The sequence below is a fragment of the Nuphar pumila genome, chromosome 16 (genome assembly GCF_984573655.1).
Source record: "Nuphar pumila chromosome 16, dmNupPumi1.hap1.1, whole genome shotgun sequence".
NCBI lineage: Eukaryota > Viridiplantae > Streptophyta > Magnoliopsida > Nymphaeales > Nymphaeaceae > Nuphar > Nuphar pumila.
The window spans coordinates 87,402,801-87,421,361 of record NC_143264.1 but is presented as its reverse complement, the minus strand read 5'-3'; the positions used below and the strand labels follow the sequence as shown (position 1 = coordinate 87,421,361).

General features: G+C 36.1%; 1 protein-coding gene across 5 annotated transcripts in view; it reads left to right on the top strand.

The window, feature by feature from the left end:
* Positions 1 to 18,561, top strand: part of LOC149814009 (binding protein) — a 164,076-nt gene that overhangs the window by 17,090 nt on the left and 128,425 nt on the right. For 3 of the 5 annotated variants that reach the window (XM_089992500.1, XM_089992499.1, XM_089992503.1), the window contains exons 7-12: positions 1,480 to 1,932; positions 2,020 to 2,181; positions 2,331 to 2,480; positions 4,937 to 5,092; positions 5,205 to 5,246; positions 5,333 to 5,677. In XM_089992500.1, the coding sequence (XP_089848626.1) occupies positions 1,480 to 1,932; positions 2,020 to 2,181; positions 2,331 to 2,480; positions 4,937 to 5,092; positions 5,205 to 5,246; positions 5,333 to 5,677 (1,308 nt within the window). Of the gene's footprint in view, positions 1 to 1,479; positions 1,933 to 2,019; positions 2,182 to 2,330; positions 2,481 to 4,936; positions 5,093 to 5,204; positions 5,247 to 5,332; positions 5,678 to 18,561 lie in introns of those variants that run through there. The other 2 variants (XM_089992502.1, XM_089992504.1) reach the window with 2 other exon arrangements.

The following is an 18,561-nucleotide window of genomic DNA, read 5'->3' as shown; positions in this document are numbered from 1 at the left end:
AGATCATGTTTTGGACCTTCTATAGAAGGGTGGGCTTTTTTGAGAATGTATGACACCTTAAGCGAGTCGTGACAGGTGACAGTTGGCCGCGTAAGGCTTTGAGAGATGAAAATAAATTAAGGTTGTTCAGGACAAAGAGTTTTTTAGAAATAGTGAGAGCGACAAACGATGACCTAGAGACCCCGTTCAAGGAACGTAAACAAGCTAGAGCAATGTCTCATTGTGTCTCTTCATTCGTGTCAAATCAAGTAGAAGATAACGAATAAACATTCTTATAGTCTTCTGCTAAACCCTTTTTTATGGCTCTGTATAAACTATTGCGAAGACAAAAGTTTAATTACACATACGTTTTGTTCAATCGAGTTTTAAACTGCTTACCTGTTTAACTGCATATCTGATTTAAAGTGCTTAGCATTTTGAATTAAATGTACTTAATTTGGTTTTCTGTAGTCTCTCTTGTGCACCTACTAGTTTTTCGCGAAACTAACCCATTCTATGGGTATAGGTGATGATTAGGTACACCACGGGCGATGACGCGATTGCAAGATGACTTCAAGATTTCTTTTTTCCTGCTCTTAGCTCGCGTACTGGACATTTGTGGGTTTTGTCACGGATTTTCCTTTCGATATCCGAATTTTGTACTATTTGCAAACTTCTTTAAATGAAAGTGACTTTTCCAAGTGTTTTGCAAGTAACATGTGCAGTGAGTTTTGGTTTTTTTAGCTAACGTGCCTAAAGTTGTCAGCTTGCCTTTCTAAATTCAACAAAAGAATTATCTTCCGCTGATTACATAAAAAAACTCTTAAAGGAATGATTTTTTCTAGTCTCTTGCCTGTTTTCTGAAAGGTTCTCAAGTTTGAAATTTTGGGGCGTTACACTAGGTTAGAATTGTGCCAACTTTGTTCTCTATTCAGGTAGTTAAATTGATTTGAGCTCAGCTGCGCTTAGGTGATTTTATCTGCCAAAATCATCTACATTAGTCAATCTATAACCTTGGGCTTCCTGTCTCAAATTTTCATGGAACTGAATTTTATGGGCATATTATTTAATGTGACATCTAAATATGTGGTCAAGTCACTTTCTTACCTTGGTCAAAAAGGAAAGAAGAAAAAAAAGCAATAATCCTGCCAACAAGCAAAAAGTTCCATTTTCACAATATTTTCTTTGAACTATTTTATTTTGCTTACTATTGGATCTAAGGGTGTTTCCTTAGCCCATTTGTTTCTTTGGATCATATATATCAGTATTAGTTTGAGATTTAACTAGGCTTTTGCCACTATGTCAGAGGCGCATTACTATTTTATCTGCAGAAATATGTGTGCTACTTCTGTCCTGGTTATACATGTGTACCATTTGTAATGTTAATCTAAGTGTTTATACATACTGAGGTATTGGTTCTTTGTTTTTCATGCTTGCAACTGCAATTATTTTCTTGGTTAAAACTTTTTCTTTCTTATATTGGTTTTTTAACTGTTTCAGCCAGAATGCTTGATTCTTATGGATGCTCTTGATCGATCAGCTTCTAACCCTGGAATCTCTGCTGTTCTTGCCAAAAGCCTACATCGTATCCTACAACTATCAGTTGAGCAAACAGTTGCATCTTTGGTGACCTTGGATGCAGTTGCTAGGCTGCCAAAAGTTGCTTGTATTCAGGTGCAGGCACTCAGGAGGGTAGAAAAATGCATGGAGAAATCCTTTGAAGAAGGAACTTCTGTACCTCTTCAGCAGACTTCTGATTCAGCTGGCAGTGTCATAATTTGGACAGAGTGTCTGGAGGCCTCCTTGGATCTCTTCATGGCATTTCTTTCACTGTCAGATGATGCAAAATATCTTGCTTTGCACAGTTCAAAATGTATTGATTGCTTATTTGACTTGTTTTGGGAGGGAAGTTTGAGAAAACCTATACTTGAATATATTCTTATTTTATTGAAGGTACACATGAAATTGTTACTTTAAAACAACATTAGTCACAATTAGCTATAAAAAATGTCGTAATGTCTTGTTCTATTTTATTTGTAGTTAAAAGCATCTTCTGAGGAAGACCGAAGAGCAAAATTGCAGCTATGTTCCAAATATTTGGAGACATTTACTTATGCTAGGGAAAGGGCAGAAGCTCATTTTGTGGAATTATCTATAGACCTCTTGATTGGTATCAGGGACATGCTTAAAATTGATCTGATGGTAAGTATCTGGAAAAATGGCTGCTATGTGCGTCCAATGCCATTGGGTTTAAACTGGCTTGAGTGTGGTGTCTGGAATCTTGTGTGCGTAAGTTCAGTTGATAAGGATACACTACAAGCTGATTGAAGTTTTTATTTTTTTTCCTTCAGTATTACCAGTCATTGTTCCGTAATGGGGAATGTTTCTTGCATATTGTCTCTTTGCTCAATGGCAATCATGAGGAGAAAACAGGAGAGCAACTTATCCTGAACGTCTTTCAGACATTGACATGTTTGCTAACTGGAAATGATGCCTCTAAGGTTTGACAGTGTTAAACTTTTTGTTGTCAATTTGTCATCATGGTCAATTTTTTTCTTCAAATTATGACTAATTTATGAAGCATCTGCATAGATTCTTACATATTCTAAGTTGAAGTTTGAACTCTATCATGAAGTGGGGGTGCTTTTTCTCCATATGTTCTTTGTGCTAAGCATTTTTTAGGAGTGTTTCCCCCCACCTTCTGCTTTCTTGTCTGGACTGGCAATCAAATTGAGCATTTAATAAGTATCATCCTCACATGATTCTTCTGTTTGGATCATGCTCCCAGTCTTGATTCATGCTTTGCAAATTGGGGGTTGGATTCAGTTTCCTAATACCTAAAAATTCACGTAGCTGTGTATACATATATAAGCAAGAAGCATATGGTTTTGCAAATCCCATAAATGCACATTTTTTTAATTGAGGATTTCCTTATGAAAATAATGCAAATTGTTTATATTTTACAAATCACAATAGAATACCTTTAGTATCTTCTTATCAATCTCTCACAACATTATGATGATATTTCAAATTAACAGAGGATTGTGTCTGTGCTTTACATCATTTACGAAAGTCCTCATCTAACTGATATTACTTTGATTTCTTTTAAGAACATGCTTATGTTTACTTTATTGAATATACTATCATACAATACGGTCCAATATTCGTAACATTGCCGATACAGGGGGTATTATTGTACCCGTTCTCCTACAGATACACCACTATTAGGGATGGCAGTGGACCGGGGAGGGGGCGGGGGACAAGGTCTCCACCCCCGCTCTGTCTCAAAATTTCGTCCTCCATCCCCGGTCCAAACGGGACGAGGCAGGGCGGTGCCCCCGTTTCCCCTTGCTCCACTGTCATCCCTAAAGAGTATTTTAGCATTTTACTAACGGAGATCGGGGACGGGGCGGGGGAAAGCGTAAGTCAATCTCCGCCTCCATTCCCGCAGGGGTTTTGATTTTAATCCCTGTTTCATGTCCTTCATCCCCAGTCCAAATGAGGTGAGGCGGGGCGGGGTGGGGCCCCGTTTTCACCCGGTCCACTGCCATCCCTAACCACTACAACTCATCGTATATCAATATCTGTAACATTTCCGATACAAGGGGTATCATTGTATTGATTCTCCTTCAGATGATATGATACTAATAACACTGAGGCCAGGTATGACCGAACCCAGGTTTGACAGTCTGGGCCCAACTAGAGCTGGTTTTGAAAGGACCCAGAAGCTATTTTCCCCCCTTTTTTAGTCTTTTCTGAGTTTGATCAGAGACCTGGTACTGATCGAACCTAGACACACACACCGACCTCTAGTGAAAAATTCTAATTTTTAAATTTTTTGTTGTTTTTGCACATGTAACCCTCCAAGTATGGTGAGTGTTCTGCATATTTGGTTTGGTATGATGTTCTCCAATGTGTATGCTGGATTTTCTGGGGTTGAAAAATCAAAGGTATACAATGGTTCGAATTTTCAACCCTCAAAAGGTCATATTTTTACATAAAAAGTACAATTCAAGGGTGGATTCATACCTTTTGGACCATGCTCAATGCATCCATGGGTCAGATTTGTTCAATATGTCCTCTTCCCTATGAGTTTCAACTAGGGGTTTAGAACTGAGAGGGTAGCCATTTTTTCATATATATATATATGTGTATATATATATATATATACACACACACACACACAGACACACCCTGCTCACATGTTTTTAGAAATTGCGGTGTCATACCTGCATCCACACCTGCACCTGCAGTCCATGGACTTGCAGTCTACGTGCTTTTGATTGTAAGGAAGCAGATGGTAACTGAATGGCTACATCTTCAATCTGTAAAATAAATGGGACATCTTTAACATGCTCTTACACCTCTGGTTTTGTTGTTTTCATTTTATGACAGATCATATTAGTATATGGTTTGAAATTTTGAATTTATCAAACTACTTTATAGTTGAAAATGTATTAGAACATTTGACATGTTTTAAAGATGTAAACAATTTGAATTCAAGTCTTATATCTGGCCGAATTTGAATCTGTTTAATAACCGGATCCAATTAACAAAATTGGATCTGGATTTGATATCAAGTTTTGCATCCAAACCCTAGTCTGAATCTGTGAAAATCAGAATCTGAATAGAACTAAATGTCGGATTTTAAGAAAATTTGATACAAATTCGGCTGATCTTCATCTAACTCCAGATGCAATTATGCCAGATATGATTTGGTCGGGCTCGGTAATTCTATGATCATACCCGAGTCTTACCCGTTTACATCCCTAACATGTTTGTTGTCTTTGTGGAAATGTCCTAATGGCTGTCTTGTTTGGTGTTTTTCGATGCTTTGACATATATATTCCAAGTTGTTAATGTTGGAGCTGCTGATATAGTTCTTATAAACTCTTTCTCTGGAGTGATATATGGTATCATGATTCTGTTGTCACATATTTCAGTTTGCGTTTGACAGGCTGCATTCAGAGCACTTGTTGGAGTTAGTTACCAAACACTGCAGCGTTTGCTTTTGGACTTCGGTCAGTGGCAGCCAAGTATCGGACTTTTGAATGCTCTACTTGACATGCTTGTTGATGGGAAATTTGATGTATCCCCTAACATTTTAATAAAAGTACTTCCACATTTACAGCTCATGCTGAGAAATTTCATAGTTGCTAATTTTGTTGTAATTTGTCTGATCTGAACTCTATTAACTGTCATCCTGCTTCTTTTTTACTTTTCAGAATGAGGATGCTATTTTACTTATCCTCACTCTTTTACAAAAGGTAAGGAAATTTTCCTTGTCATTTCCCTTGCTGTTTATGTACTAGTTGGAGACGTCTTCATTACAATGCTTTATTGTGTTTGGCAGAGCAGTGAAGATTTGCAATATTATGGGCTTGATGTGTTTCAGCGATTAGTGAAGGATTCCATCACAAATCGGGCCTCGTGTTTTAGAGCTGGCATGCTTAGTTTTCTTCTTGATTGGTTTAATATGGAAGATAATGATGCTCTGATTTCAAAAATTGCTGATCTGGTTCAGTCTATTGGTGGCTACAGCATATCTGGGAAAGACATCCGCAAAATTTTTGCAATTTTACGTAGTGATAAAAATGGATGCCGACAAAGGCATCGCTTCCTGCTTTTGAATAGCATAAAATGCATGCTGAAAGAGAAAGGACCTACAGCATTTTTTGAGCTCAGTGAGAGTAATTCTGTATGTCTGTGGCTTTAGTAAATGGTGCTCTTGCTTTCATCTTGTTCACCATTCTTCTATCCTGATTAGCCAGTTATTAGTTTATTTTTTATTCTGAAACAAAAATGCTGTAAAAGGTATGTTAATGTGATTATTTATCTTTTGTTGGTTTTCTGTTGCAAAGTGGATTCCTACCCTCTATGCTTTACTGACATTGATTGGAATAAAACTACTAGTAGATAGGATACTGTTTTAGCTTATACTTCGATTATGTATCTGCATCTTGTGTCTTTCTTATAACCAGAGCATCAGAAGAACCCCTCAATTTTCCTATATCATCTACTGTCTTCTTAAACGAAAGGTTATAGTCACTACATGTGATCACTGATATCAACACACTGATCTTGACTAGATTCAAGCATTGTACTGCAGCAGAAGAGGTTGACTTAGATTTTCTATTTGACCTAGGACTTGAAGGGGGTTATTTGGAGATTCTAGACTGCTTTTCCAAACCAGTTTCCATACAAATGCCTGAATTTTGCATATATGTAATGTTTAGATTGCTTCGTGCAAGGTTATATCCTTTCTTGAAGTCATTCATACCGGGTACTTGTGCTTATCATTTGTTATTCTTGATAAACTTGTGCACACCAAAATATCCCGGCAGGAAGGTGAAACAATTTACAAAGATAGAGAGGGCTGAAAGGAACAATTCCCAATACGGGTTGTGTCCTATGGCTGTTTCATTATATATTGAGTCATATGAAGTTACAATGACGGAATATCTCCTTAGAGAAAACCTTACTGGTTCGCATTGTTGATTTTGCTTTCTTTGACATTATGGAGACACAATTTATAGGTAATTAATTTTTTGTTGGGTTTAAATCAAGGTTGCCACCAACTAGGAAGCCAAAGCAGGAAACGATACAGGAAGTGGAAACGTGAAGCGAGGCATTTTGAAATTTATATGTGGGAAACGAGGATTCAATTTGAAAATGAAATGTGAATCGAACAGAAAACAATATTAGCATCGAATGGAAGTGAAATGTGAATCAAACAGAAAACAATATTAGCTATGTTCAAGATGCTGGGGTGGAGTCTGAGGGTTGATATATTAAAATCATTTTCTTAGACATAAAAGAATGTGTAATTCAAATGTTGACTTAAACAATTGGCTGAAAATACAACCTATGATGATATGAAGCAGCAATGTATTTTCCCTGAGCATAACTAAATTTGGAATACAGAAAATCCTTTGAATTAACAATAATAGAATATAATCATGTTTAAATCTGAAATTAGAAATAAACTTGGGTGGTGGCATACATATACTTGTAGAAGTTGAACTAGGTTCGTAATTGAATAAGGAAATCTGGAACATAAACATAATACGATATATATATATATATATATATATATATATATATATATATCTGTGTGTGTGTGTGTGTGTGTGTGTGTGTGTGTGTGTGTGATGTAGCTAACCTGAAGGAGAGTTACTGACTGCTAGGAATCAGCCCATAATCCATATTCAACTTTAGAAAACAAAATGTGGCTGAATATGACAAGGATTTCAGATCTTTATCAGTAGATAATGATATGCACCGTCAATCACAGATTCTATGTTACTTTAGATCAGTTTTAATAACTAGCTCATTTATCAACAAGAAGGATGAAAGGACTGACTGACTGACTGATCTTGGTTCTGCCATTTAAATATCTGGGTCGGAACCATTGTAAAAGCTTTAGATAATGACCCTAAAACATATTGGATTCTATGAAATGGAATGCCAGAAAGTTGAAATCCGTAATGCTCAAAATCATATCATGTGTCCAAAAATATCTTTAAACCTGGAAGAAACACCATTAACAAGTGCAATCCACTATTTCACTGCCAACATCAGTGCTGACAACTGAAGCTGATTTAGATGCTTGGTGGTTCTCATCAAAGTTAAATCATATAATTGCAGAAAAGCCTCAAGGTTTGGCAATGCTTCATTGAGAAAGAAACTGACTGAATGAATTCTTCTCATACTTCGAAGTTTATCCTTTTGATGAAGCAGTGAATGAACCAATACATTCTTGTGACTTTGCAGTTGGTTTTGTTTATTACGGTGACCGGACCCAGTATACAGTGCCATGTGGCAGGTCCCACCTTTTGCTTCCTATTTATAACCATTGCCTACCAATGTCTTTTCATGGTCATTATTTCCTCAATACATGGTTATGTATCATTAATACGTAGAAAATGCATCAGATTTTTATGGGATTGTATGCATAACAAAGATGCACAGAGAGGCTGGACAAGCTTCATGCCATTTTTCACTCAATCCAGAATTAGGATTGGCTGCTATTCTGGTTCATCCACATTTCGTGAATTTGTTCCTCCAAGTTCTTGGCTGATAGTACATAGGAAAGCTGACTAGCAAATACGACCTAGTTCTTGCTGCTGAAAAAAACCCTACTACAGCTACTATATTGATATGGCTCTAATTTCTTTTTTGCAGCGGTAGGCAATATGACTGAGACCCATCAAAGGGAGGTATATAGATGGGGGAAATGGATAATCCATCCATTCTTTTAGATGATGGTACCCAATGTTCTGGAATAAGTTCGGCAAACAGAAAGAAATGGAAAGAGGGAATCTAGAAGATGGTTTTCATGGGGGGATGACCAGCTTATGGAGAACAGTTAGGCACTTTGGATTTATGTTGACCCTTATCCCTTCGATTAGGTTTACTTGACTTAGGGAATAAGTAAACTCTGATTAACTCCTATAAAACCCACCAAAAAGGCATGCAATGCCAAGTTTTTCCACAAACTATAGATAAATGTTTTCTTTTGGTCTGTTGCAAGCAACACTGTCTACTCTTGCAGCAATATATGAGATCATGAAATCTTTGCACTTTGTCTTAGTAGCTGGAGGCATCTTAAGGGTGTGTCACCTGGTGTAGAATTTAAAATTAATAAAATTTCATTTTGATGAGTTTTGGTGGAGTTTTGAAGTGAATTGTGAGATAGAACTAGTTGGCAACAGGCTGTTTTTAGCCTTGGGAACTGTGTTAATGTGTGCAAGTTATTAGTTATTACTTATGTAGCAATAGTGTCTAGCACATGCCCTAGTGTGTATGAGGTGTGAATCAAAGGTAGAATACACATTGAAGGTAGTGAAAGTGAGGAGACTTGAAATAGGTGTGTGGGGGGGATTCAGTTTTGGCCTTTCGGGTGCTTCTAGGCATATTGGAGATTGCATACTATCATAAATTCTACGCTCGTTTAAACTGACACCTCATGGAGTGTCTCGAGTGGGGTGAGATGGCTGTATTTCAAAAAAAAAAAGAAATTAAATATGAAGTTCATGTACTAATTTGAAGAAGAAAAAGCTTGAAGCTTCTATTGTATATGCCTTTATGTGAAGTACCAAGGCATAAGAGATGGATGGTGTGTTTTCTTCTTCTGTGGTTGGTACTCTTTCAGACACAAAGTTGGTTGCTTATTGGATCCAACTGGAGTGAATTCGATAATTACTAGTCCAGCCAGTTATTTCAACCTCTTCTTCTAACCAGTCAGGTATTCTTTGCATTAAATCTGATTGGTTGATAGATTTAGGAGTTTCTTTTCATATGGCTGCAAATGAATTTATTCTAACCTACTATAGACCATGTTGTGGTGCATTTCACATTGCATATGTCAGTTTCAAAAGTTGGTTATGTTACTTCACTCTCTAGTTCTGACAATAAAGCACATATTTTGGAAGTCTATCATGCTCCCTCTCTTGCCATGAACTTGATATTACTTGGTTAAATTACTTACTGCAACTGGGATGTAGTGTTTTCCCTTTGTGGTTGTAGTGTTTTTAAAGGCATTTTAATGGGCATTAAAGGCATACGCCTCTAACACCCCTTTAAACATTAAGCCTCAAGGCTTCAGTCTCTTTGCTGAAAATGAGGCTTACTCCTCAACAAAGATGCTTTCCGTTACTTTTTTACCTTTTTGAAGTGTGTACTTGCTTGAGCCATAGTACCTCTTTTACATTTTGCTGTATGTACTTGCCTTAGGCCCTTAGGTACCCTTTCTAGCTTCAACATGAAAGAAGCAAATTATCTCCAAGTGTAGTTAAATGTTGCTTTATTGGGTGTCATTAGGGTAAGAAAGGATATCACTGTTATGATGTTGTGTCTGAAAGACTTTAGAATATCTGGACATGTAGTGCTTGTTAAACATATTCCTTGTTTTGGATCTAGTGCTGTAGTAAAATCCATCAGTCATTATTCTTTTCTTATTCCTTATCCTGGAGATGAAAAGCATGGGACAAAGGAAATGCAAACATATAATACACACTTGGTTTGAACTTAGTATCCATGTATGATCAACATGCTTCAGAAATAGATGTATCTTCAGGTTCAGGGCCAGTTCTCAACACCTCTCCAGTTGATAGTAAACATGCATACAAGGATTCCAGGACTATTTAGGTATATTCTAGCACTCATATCTTTGTATCTTCTGAGCATTTTTGTTTCTTACGAGTGTTTTCTACTAATCACCAAATGCTTTTGTCTTTAGTTCATTCCTATTTTGAACCCAGTTTAAACTTTAAACTTAGTTGCTTTAGCACTAGAATGGCAACAAGCTTTGACCCTGGAGTTGAATGCACTAGAAAGTTGCATTCCTAGGACTTTGTCAAACTGTTTGAAGGGAAAACTTTTATTGTGTCTAAATGGGTCTGCAAGATCAAAACTAAGGTTATGAGACCATATAGAGGTATAAAACTAAAATTGTGACCAAGGTTAGTTAATAATTTGGCATTGGTTATGCAGAAATATTTGCACCAGTTCAACATTGGTGTTTGTGGCAGTTAGATATCAGGAATGCATTTTTGACTAGAGATCTTGTGGAGGAGGTGTATGTGGACTTACTCCTTGGTTCGATTGCTAAGAAAGGAAGAATGTGCAAACTTCAAAGAGCTTTGTATGCTTTAAACCAACACCTCATGCCTGGTTTGAAAATTGTAGTTTATTTGTCAAACTACTTAGATGTAGACAGAATCATCAATGACCCAACTCTACTGTTACTTCTTCCTCTTGAAGACATTGATTGCTCTTGATGTATGTGGATGACATGATCATTATAGGTGATGATTTCAGGTGATAGAGAATGTTTAGTACACACTTGCAAAAATATTTGAAATGATGGATCTTAGAGCATAGAGATACTTTTTGAGATTGGAGATAAATTATTATCGTGTATCTCACTATAGTGCATGTTCGCAACTTCACTGCTTAATCTTATTTTGCACCAATTACTCATTTTTCTGTGATGACAAGGAGTCAAGAATTTATGATTTTTTTCACTTAACACACTTTACTCATTGAGACTGTGTTGCACCTATGTGTGATGAAACAAGCGGAAATACAATAGAAAAACCACCAAGGATAAACAAAGAACAATAAAGAGTGCACAAGCACTAGTCCACGAAGGGACAATACAATAACCAAGTGAGAACAATCACAAAGGCACAATACGTGCACAGAAGAGCCAATATGGGCACACACAACACATAAAAAACATGTATTTTCACTTAAGAAAATGCTTAGAAAGCATTGAGAATACAAGAGGAGGGAGTGCCTTTAAATAGGCACTCCAAGACACAAGGGTTGGACTAGCCCCAACGGCTGTATTTATAGAACTACCATATATTTTCCATATATATCTATACATATATATGGGCACAAATACAAAGCATATTTTCATACATATAAGCTTATGTACAATCTTTTTCTTAAAAAATAATGCATAAATCTGTCACAAAGATTAGGGTAAGACCCAGTATGTGACTCAAGCTCGACACTTATGTTTGATTTTTCTTTCAAAAATAAGATACTGGGACACAGATTTTTGAATACTTTAATCAATAAAAAACTAATTTATGATGTTTTAATATATAAAAATGTATTTTTACTGAAATATTAATAAAAAATATTAAAAAAGTATTTTGAAATATTTAGTTAATGTTTGTACGTATCATGGTCTTGTCAGACTCGTGCCATCCATGACATGCCTCCTAAATGACATGCAATTGTGAGATAGAAATAAATATATTTATATATTAACCGTACCCTTGTACCCGTACTTTTGAAAGTTTTGCGTCGAACCTGCAGCCATATCTATGTGGGGTAGATTGTTATTCGTTGGGGTGTTATATTAACTGTTTTAGCTCCCATTGTACCCTGCTATGCGGTATATTTTGCAAATCCTTATGCTTCTAACTGCTTTCAACTTCTGGTGTAATGACTTTCTTTCATGCCTCAGCTTATTGTCTTAATTTTGGAGTTTTAGGGCACATATTTTTAGTGTTGTAATTCTAGTCTTTGGGTGGTTGTACAAGTTTAGTCTTTTTCTCTTTTTCTATACCCTGTTTAGGCACATATACGTTTTGGATTTATTCAATTGCCCATGTTGTTGTAAGGAAATATGCGGAAGCACGGAAACACTAGCCACTTGAAGGCTTTACACGATTACAATCATACAAGTGCACATGCACAAGTCTTCTTTGGGACAATACAAAGATCAATAAGGCACATAAAAGATGCACAATAAGTAAAAAATATAAGCTCTTTATTGATCAAGTGCTTCATACAAGCATGGAATACAAAGGTGGGAACAACCCCCATATTTATACACAAAAGGGAAAGGAGAGGACCATTGGGAGCTCCCAACGGTCAAAAATATTTATGACCGTTGGGAGCCCCCAACGACTCTATGGTCATTTTGACCATAGAGCCCCTAAGGGTCCTCTAAATTACAAATTAAGGAAAAAAAGAAGAAATAAAAAATAACTGTTTTAATAAAACAATTTTATTACATGAGTGAAATGGCAAAAATGCCCCTATAGGGCATATACTTATATAACTGGAAATAAACATATATATATAGTATATATATACATATATATACACTATATATGTGTATATATAATCTTAACACCCCCCTCAAATTTATAGTGTAAACACCAAAGTTTGTTGAGAAGAAAAAGTAAATGTAGAGCCGCAAGAGGCTCAATGAAGAAGTCCGCAAGTTGAAATTCTGAAGTGACAAAAATGCAACTCAATAGTTTCTCTCAGTAATTCATCACGAACATAATGTCAGTCCATCTCAATGTGCTTGGTGTGCTCATGAAAGGTGTGGTTGCTGGCAATGTAGATTGCACTTTTATTATCGCAACACATCTTCGAAGGGTTGGAGACGTCAACACTTATATCCCTGAGAAGATTTCTTATCCTTATAAGTTCTATAGTTGTAGTTGTCATTAGCTCTTTATTCCGCTTCAGTGGAAGATAATGAGACCTACTGTTTCTTGCATCTTCGGGCAACCAGAGAATCTCCTAAAAAGACACAAAAACCAGTAGTTGAGATTTTATCATTAGAATTTTATTCCCAATCAGCATCGATATAAGCAAGTAAATTCAAAGATGAAGATGGGGATATAAAGAGACTATCAGTAATGGTATTCTTGATATATCTTATGATCCTTAATATAACACTCATGTGTACAGTTGTGGGAGCAAGTTGAAATTCTGAAGTGACAAAAAGGCAACTCAATAGTTTCTCTTAGGGATTCATCATAAACATAATGTCAGTCCATCTCGTGCTCATGAAAGGTGTGGTTGCTGGCAATGTAGATTGCACTTTTATTATCGCAACACATCTTCGAAGGGTTGGAGACGTCAACACTTATATCCCTGAGAAGATTTCTTATTCTTATAAGCTCTATAGTTGTAGTTGTCATAGCTCTTTATTCCGCTTCAGTGGAAGATAATGAGTCCTACTGTTTCTTGCATCTTCGGGCAACCGAAGAATCTCCTAAAAAGACATAAAAACCAGTAGTTGAGATTTTATCATTAGAATTTTCTCCCCAATCAGCATCAATATAAGCAAGTAAATTCAAAGATGAAGATGATGATATAAAAAGACTATCAGTAATGGTATTCTTGATATATCTTATGATCCTTAATACAACACTCACGTGTACAGTTGTGGGAACAAGTTGAAATTCTGAAGTGACAAAAAGGCAACTCAATAGTTTCTCTTAGGAATTCATCATGAACATAATGTCAGTCCATCTTGATGTGCTTGGTGTGCTCATGAAAGGTGTGGTTGCTAGCAATGTAGATTGCACTTTTATTATCGCAACACATCTTCGAAGGGTTGGAGACGTCAACACTTATATCCCTGAGAAGATTTCTTATTCTTATAAGTTCTATAGTTGTAGTTGTCATAGCTCTTTATTCCACTTCAGTGGAAGATAATGAGTCCTACTGTTTTTGCATCTTCGGGCAACCGAAGAATCTCCTAAAAAGACATAAAAACCAATGGTTGAGATTTTATCTTTAGAATTTTCTCCCCAATCAGCATCAATATAAGCAAGTAAATTCAAAGATGAAGATGATGATATAAAGAGACTATCAGCAATGGTATTCTTGATATATCTTATGATCCTTAATACAACACTCATGTGTACAGTTGTGGGAGCATGCTGAAACTGACTAGTAGAGTGAACGGCATGAGCGATATCTAGTTTGGTGATTGACAGATAAGTGAGAAACCCAATTAGCTATTTATAAGGTGTGGGGTCTTCATGAAAGTTCAATCCTCAAGTCTTAATTTAGCATTCACCACTTCAAGAGTTTTCACCTTCTTATCATCTGAAATATCAGATTTAACATATCTATCTGCAATAAGTTTCATTTGAGAAAGTATGTACTCTCTGGGAGAGTATGCAACTTTAATTCCTAAAAAATATCTTAAAAATCCTAAGTCAGACATATCAAAATTATCTTTTAACACATTTTTAACATTACTAACTCCGTTTTTGTCATTCTCTATTATAATCACATCATCTATGTAAAGTAGAAGGATAACAATGCTTGTACCTGTATTTTTCACGAGAGCAGTGTCAATATAGCATGAACAAAAACCCAAATTAGTCATAACATTACTGATCCTATCATACCAGGCCTTGGGAGCCTCCTTAAGACCGTACAAGCCTTTTACAAGTTTAAGAGATTTTTGTTTTCAATGTCAAATCCCGGCGGAGGATCCATATAGACTTCATTTAGTTTTTCATTAAGAAAGGCATTTTTAACATCTAATTGGTATATAGGCCATTTTTTGGTTGGCACAACGACTATTAGAGTCCTAACACTAGTCATTCTAGCTACGGGTACAAAGGTTTCCTCATAGTCGATTCTATATTCTTGTGAGTATTCTTTAGCTACTAACTTCACTTTATATCTCTTTAAAGTTCTATCACTCTTGGTTTTAACTTTAAAAACCCATCGGCATCCAATAGGTTTCTTGTTTAGAGGTAACTTAACTACCTCCCAAGTTTTTGCTTTTCTAAGAGCATCTTGTTCTATGTTCCTGACTTCAATCCAATGATGAGCATTTTTAGCTTCATTATAGTGTGAAGGCTCATGATGTGAGTGTAAAATTATTAAGCAAGTCCTATAATTGGGAGATAATGTTTGATAAGAAACAAACCTATTTGGTAAAATAGATTCTCTACTAGATCTTCTAAGAGGAGTTTCTTTTATAGATTCATTATATTGAGAAAATTTTTCTAAGGCACTAATAGGATTATTTTGCTCACGGTGGGTATAAACTTGAATATTTTTAGAAGAATTATCAATGATGTCATCACTACTTGGTGATGTTTCAATATTATAACATTCATGATTTATATAATCAATAACTTCATAGTGATTCACAGAATCATTATTAGCATATATATCTTTCCTTAGGGAGAGATCATACAAAAGCATATAGTCCATTTCCTCCTTATCATATTCTTGAAAACTATTTTCATCTTCTAAGAATGTCACATCTTTGAAAATATAAAGTTTGTTATTTTTGAAATCAAAACATCTATATCATTTTTTATTTTCAGCATATCCAATGAAAACACATTCAATTTTTTTTAGAGATAACTTATCTATTTTGTGTAAAAGCACAAAACATTTACAACAAAAAATTCGCAAACGATTGAAGTCAGGTGTTATTTTGAGAAGTTTTTCATAATGAGAGATATTTTTCAAAGTGGATGATGACATTCGATTCATTAAATAAGTAGAAGTTAAAATTGTTTCATTCCAAAAAATTTTGAGAATATTTTTAGAAATAAATAATGTTCTAGCAGTTTCTACTATGTGCCTTTGTTTTCTTTCCGCTAGCCCATTTTGTTGTGCTGTCCTAGGGCAAGATCTTTGATAGCAAATTCTATTTAGTTTTAGATAATTTTGAAAATCATTAGATAGATATTTCGCACCCGAATTTGATCTAAGAATAAATATATTGCTTTGAAATTGATTTTTCACTTTCATGTAAAATTCTTTAAAGAAGGAGAAAACTTTCGACTTAAGATTAAGAAAGTAGACCCATACATACCTAGTAAAATCATTAATAAAAGTCACATAATACGAATAACCACCTTTTAGACATGACCGTTGAAGGACCCCATACATCCGAGTGCACCAATTTAAAAGGTCTTGTTGAGACAAAGCTTCTATTTAGAAATGAAATAGATTTTATTTTCCAAAGAACACAATCTTTGCAAGTCATATATTTTTCATTACAAAATTTGTTCCCAAAAGAAAAAAGAAACATTTTAGAATAGCTTGGATGCCCAAGTCTTTTATGCAAAGTTTCAATACCCTTAACTTGGACATTAGGACAAAAGGAGTTTAAAGGAAGAGACAAATAGTCCATAAAGTAAAGATCTCCCTTCCTATAGCCTTGCCCAATCCGCTTCTCGGATCGGAAATCCTGCACAAAGCAACCATTAGATGAGAAAGATATTTCACATCCATGGTCAGTAATTTGAGAAACAGAAAAACTGTTTAAATTTAGTTTGGGAACGACTCTAACTTTTGGAACAAAATTTCTTTAAGAATTTTTAGAATCTAATGTCCCTATATTCTTAATTTTCAAAAAGGTTTCATCGGCCGTAGAAACAAGATAAATTTGAATTGGTGCATATATTGGTTAAAGCATTTTCACAGGGAGTCATATGGAAAGATGCTTTCGAATCTAGAATCCAAGAATACGTACCTGGTGAGGATGCAGAGGCAATGACGACACCCGATGTAGAAGAATGCCTTGAGAATTTGTTGAAGTGCCATGGATATTTGTCCAAGTGTGTCTTTAAGATTTTCTCCACTCTTGCCTTTTTCTTCCTTCTTGGGGATTGATTTTTCAACGAAAGCAACCTTATACTTGAAAGTTCCATTTAATTTTGGGCAAGTGGGTTTAATATGACCCGACTCATTACAACAATGACAAATAATCAATTTTCTTCCACTGCTATAGTTATTATTATTACTATAGTTATTTTGCCTCCCAAAGTGTAACGTCCCAAAATTTCAAACTTGCGAACCCTTCAGAAAACATGCAAGAGACTAAAAAAAATCTCTTTCCTTTAGAGTTTGTTTATGAAATCAACGAAAGATTTTTCTTTTGTTAAATGAGAAGGCAAACTGACAACTTTGGACACGTTAGCTAAAAGAACCAAAACTCACAAAATTCGGATATCCCAAAGAAAATCCGTTACAAACCCAAAACGTCTAGGACGCGAGCTAAGAGCAAGAAGAAGTCTTGAAGCCATCTTGCAATTGCGCATCGCCCGTAGTGTACCTAATCATCACCTGTACCCATAGAATGAGTTAGTTTTGCGAAAAACTAGTAGGTGTACAAGAGAGACTACAGAAAACTGAATTAAGTGCATTTAATTCAGTATGCTAAGCAGTTTAAAGCAGATATACGGTTAAACAAGTAAGCAGTGTAACAAGGTAAGCAATGCAAACGAGTAAGCGGTGCTAGAACGAGGTCTCTGAATCGAATCAGTATCAGGACATCGTTTGTTGCTCTCACTACTTCTAACAGACGCTTTGTCTTGAACCACCTTAAACTATTCCCATCTATCAAGGCCTTACGCAACCAACTGACACCGGTTATGACTCATTTAAGGCGTCATACTTTATCAGAAAAGCTCACCCTTCCGTAGAAGGTCCAAAACATGACCATGATCTAAAATCGCTAAAGATCTGATTCTCACGTCAGGGATCAACATGTAATCATGCTAAAACAGAAAGCCAAAACTATAGATTTATAACTGGTTTTCTCAAACAATCTCAGAAGATCATCACAACTCACCATAACTTTTTATGGTAAGCAAAAACAAGTTCCACGTCGGATCGCTCGGTCCGGGAAATATACGACCTGACAAGGAATTACCGCCCTAGAGGGTATACCTGGTCTTGGACCATACACTTCCTCACAGGAGCTCACCGTCTTTGCGGCTACCTGTTCGTAGACGGTGTACATCCTCACAAAGATTCTACCGCTCTAGCCGGATTACCCGATCTGGGAAATGTACAACCTCACAAGGAATTACCGCCCTAGATGGTATACCTGGTCTTGGACCATACATACCCTCACTGCGAAACCTTTGTGAAGCCGGTCCCCAACAAATGTTATATACAATGAAAACCATTGTAATACACGCATCAATACAAATTACTGCTCTAAGGGTTGATAGCCACTATTACAATCAACAAGATCAACCTCGGATCATCTGGTTTGTGAAATGTATAACCTCACAAGAAATTCCGCCCTAGATGATATACCTGGTCTTGGACCATACACTTCCTCACAGGAGTTCACCGTCTTTGCGGCTACCTGTTTGTGGACAGTGTACATCCTCTCAGAGAATCTACCACTCTAGCCGGTTACCTGGTCTTGATCATACACGCCCTCGCAGATAATCCTTTGAAGGTCTGGTCCTCAATAGACACCCTACTCAGTGATACATCATCAATACAATCGACTGCTCCGAACCATCGACCGCTCTT